The sequence below is a fragment of the Bombina bombina genome, chromosome 3, assembly GCF_027579735.1.
Source record: "Bombina bombina isolate aBomBom1 chromosome 3, aBomBom1.pri, whole genome shotgun sequence".
Classification (NCBI taxonomy): domain Eukaryota; kingdom Metazoa; phylum Chordata; class Amphibia; order Anura; family Bombinatoridae; genus Bombina; species Bombina bombina.
Window position 1 is genome coordinate 287,830,154 of NC_069501.1, and position 4,066 is coordinate 287,834,219.

The following is a 4,066-nucleotide window of genomic DNA, read 5'->3' on the forward strand; positions in this document are numbered from 1 at the left end:
AAGTTGCTAACTAATGTAAGGAAAGGGAAGGTGGAAAAAGGGGAGAGAGAGAGATGGAAGGGGAGAGGTGGGTGAGAAGATAGCTTACCCTAGCCTACAATGGCAACTAACTTATATAGTCATTTATTCTTTCATAAAGCCCAGCCCACACCCATCTGTACATTTCTTCAGTCAGAGACTAGATGACATCATTAGATCAGGGGGGTAGAATGTGACGTCCTTAGGCTGTTGTTGATAGGAACTGAGATAAAATCAGGGCCTTGTAAACCATCTGTGATGAAAAGGTCATCTGTGCTGAAGGGTTGTAAATTGCAAGGGTTGTAAAATGTCTTAGTGAATCCTGTGGTATCCTTTTGATCTATTGTTTACATACAGTGGTTCATCAGATTTCAAACTGGGTTTCACTTATCTTTGTATTGTCACCTCTGAACTGGAAAAACTGGTAACTGTAGGTCAGTGTGCATTTAACCCTTTGTATCCTTGATTTTGTAGACAAATGTCCCTTAGCATTTCATTATTCAATAATGTCCATGGAAATAACAGTCTGATATTAAAGTTAGATGTGTTCATAAAATACAACATTCCCCTCTTTGATCATTAAATCACTTATGATCATAACGTTGTACTGCTCACTTTATAGTTTCTTCTGTGAGTGGGGCAACCTGAAATAAAACCATTCATTCACATCCATACTCTACATATGAACTAAATATTACAATACAATTCCCTTACAATGTGTAGCACATTCTATCAATCACATTATGAATAGGATGATTAGATCAATTTTACAAATATAATATATATTTTTCCTGGTTAGAATTAACAATAATCTGAGATGTATATCAAATCATCAGCATATTTAGAATAATTATACATATGATACAAATTAATTGTTACATATCACACACAATCTTAATGACTACTACTAGGAGTAGTGCTCGAACTTTGCAAATTATTTTCTAGCACATTGTGAGATTTGAATGTTATACATATGTGACAGATTATAATTTATTAATACAAAATACTTGCTATCTGAGGTCATAAACAAAACGTAGCCTATAGCTTTGCAAAACATGTATACTAATTTCATTTTAACATTAAATCATAGTATCATTATCTGCTTCAAGGCATGCACACAGTCTTATAATCTACTGGTCAGCACTTAAAAACCTATAAGTAGACAATGTTATACTCTTTAAACATAACTGGCTTATGAATTTTTTTTTACTGAAAAACATTGCCCAGTGTGGCAAAACAGATTTAAAAATAAAAAAAACTAATATGGAAGCATTTAAAAAAAGTTACCTATTCTTAAAAAAACAAAACAAAAAGAGATAAAAAATAAAAATGTGCTTAAAAATACAAAAATGGTAGTGAATAAAAAATGTCCTTAAAAATACAAAAATGTCCTTAAAATACAAAAATGGTAGTGAATAAAAAATGTCCTTAAAAATACAAAAATGGTAGTGAATAAAAAATGGCCTTAAAAATACAAAAATGGTAGTGAATAAAAAATGTCCTTAAAAATACAAAAATGGTAGTGAATAAAAAATGGCCTTAAAAATACAAAAATGTCCTTAAAATACAAAAATGGTAGTGAAGGGATCCCCAGTTTGGTTCCTTGATAGAAAAGGAACCATATTACAAAAAATAACAATAATTCATTTTACACATATAAAACAGAGACAACACAGAACAAACACAACATAAAAACAGTACACCACACAAAACATGTTGCTGTTCTCTTTAAATATAACAGCATTCTTAAATAACTAAATTTGGATTTTGCATTAAATTATCCAATTTAAAATATCTAGTCTTCTCTACAGTAAATGATTTGTGCTTCTTTGGGCGATGGTATAGGTTGCTTCTGTAAGTAATCAGAATTGTTAGTTCATGACATTAATAACACAAACAAAATAACATAGACATATAAAACAGTACTTGAAACCATGACTTTTAAAATAAACTGGTTATGATCAATTGTTTGCAAACAATTCATTGTGACTATATTACATTTATGTAACTGATGAGCTCATCATAAAGTACCACGTGGTCTTTAAGAAAAAGGGGGGAATGCATTTCTTTATACTATAAACATTTTATTCATGAATAGCAACAACCTGTGAATAAAAATAAACAATTACAAAACTCTTAATTTCTAGAAGTAGACTGTACAAAGTTCACTTCTCTTCAAGTAATAGCCCTAAAAAAAAAGAAACATAGCATTAATATAGACATATATACAAAGTAATTAAATGAAACAAAATAAATCTCTACTTGCCTAAAGTAAAATTCTACCATCACTATACATGGAATACAGGGTAATAGAATGTAGAGAATAGAGACAGATTTCTTCAATCAATTGGCAATATACACAGGCTGAGCTAAATTGAATATCAATAGATGCATTGCCAATTGTGTATAATTAAACAGTGCCCAAAATGGCCAGTTTATGTAAGGCATCTGAAATTGAACATTTGTCCCTTCTTTTTTGGATGAGGGCTCTTTGCAATTTTGCTGAGAGTCTTTTTTAGATGGGGGCTCTTTGCAAGTTTCCTCCCTAGTAGGTTCTTCTATTATTTCTTTCTTTGTTAAAGAAGATATATTCTGTTCCTTTTCACCTTCAAATATAGCACTGTACTTTCCTTCCTTACTTAAATATGATATTTTGTTCTGCCTCCTAATGTAATTTTTATCCCTGATATCTCTCATTGATGTCACACATTCCCTCATGATGTGCCCAAACTTTCCACATTTAAAACAGCGTCTCAAAAATCTCTGCTTTCCCTGACTCTCAGTTAGCATAGATATATTATTATGAGTAGCATTCTTATGCTTTGAGTCTTTAAACCAGTCTTTAAGTATATTAACAAAGTTGGTATAGGAGCTGGCATTTCTAAGAGTGATTCTTGTACAACTGTCAATTAATGTGCATTTATTTGCCATAGAATACAGAAAATCTGCATCATCTGGGGACATGTTAGGGCAGTTATAAGTTATCTTATACAGTGCAAGGTACTCAGTACAAAACAAAATCGGGTCATCTCCTTCCTTTAAACTTGCATTTGCTATGGCACTGGTACATCTGGCATCACGACAACACATAACATACTGTAATTCCTTTAATCTGTCCCCTGAATTTCCCCAGTTTGCATCAATATCAGGAGACACTCCTTTATGGGTGCCTACTGGTGCCCTTAGCTGTGCAGCTAATTGTGATGGCAACCAGGCCCTGAGCAAAGCACAGGCATCTCTGTTGCCTAAATTATACTGAGTAGTAACAGCCTCTAACTTATTAGAAAGGATTACAGGTGGTGTGGAGGTGTCAAAGTGACCTAAAATATGGCACAAATTATTACGGTCTTGTATTGTAAGGGGAGCAGAGTTACTATGATTATTTACTTTAGTTTGTGATTGAGGGTTACTTTGTCTGCATTCTATTTGAGGAGTTAGAATAGAGGGGACCTGGTTTAAAATTAACAAAGAACTGTCAGGAATAATAGAGGTTTGTCCATCTAGTTCTATAGTTCGACTTTCATTACCATCCACTTCTAAAGGACAAACATGTGCTAGACTACTCCTGTAATTGTTACATTTGTCTTGTATCTCATGTGCTTTTAGAGACAAGATACATTGTTCTTTATTTAACAGCTGTGATTCAGACTCCCATAAGTCTGCCTTAAGTGATGCAATAACATTCTCTCTCTGCATTTCCTTTTCTTCCATACATGTTACTAATTGTTCTCCCATGCCACACCTCACTTCACATTCATTAAGCCTCTCTTGTAGCTCTGCATTCAGTTTAGTAAGTTTGTTTATCTCTTCACTCAGTGTATCACACTCACATCTCTTTTCAGAGTGACTAGCAACAGCCATAATAGATTGACCAAGTTTATCCAGCTGTTCTATGATATCAGTTCTTTCTGCCTTCCATTCCAACTCTTTCTGTTCAGCCATCTCTTTTATTCTTAGAAACATACTTAGTAAATTACTTAGCTCTCTTTTTTCTATGTCTTTCTGAAATAGTTTTCTACTTAGTTCATTATTGTACTTTTCACATTGT

General features: G+C 32.9%; 1 protein-coding gene across 1 annotated transcript; it reads right to left on the reverse strand.

The window, feature by feature from the left end:
• Nucleotides 1-2,421: 2,421 nt before the first annotated feature.
• On the reverse strand, nucleotides 2,422-3,753 carry LOC128652323 (posterior protein-like; the record flags this gene model as incomplete). Its single annotated transcript, XM_053705259.1, has 1 exon — nucleotides 2,422-3,753. A coding segment is annotated over exon 1 (1,332 nt), but the record flags the coding sequence as incomplete, so codon positions are not given.
• Nucleotides 3,754-4,066: the final 313 nt, after the last annotated feature.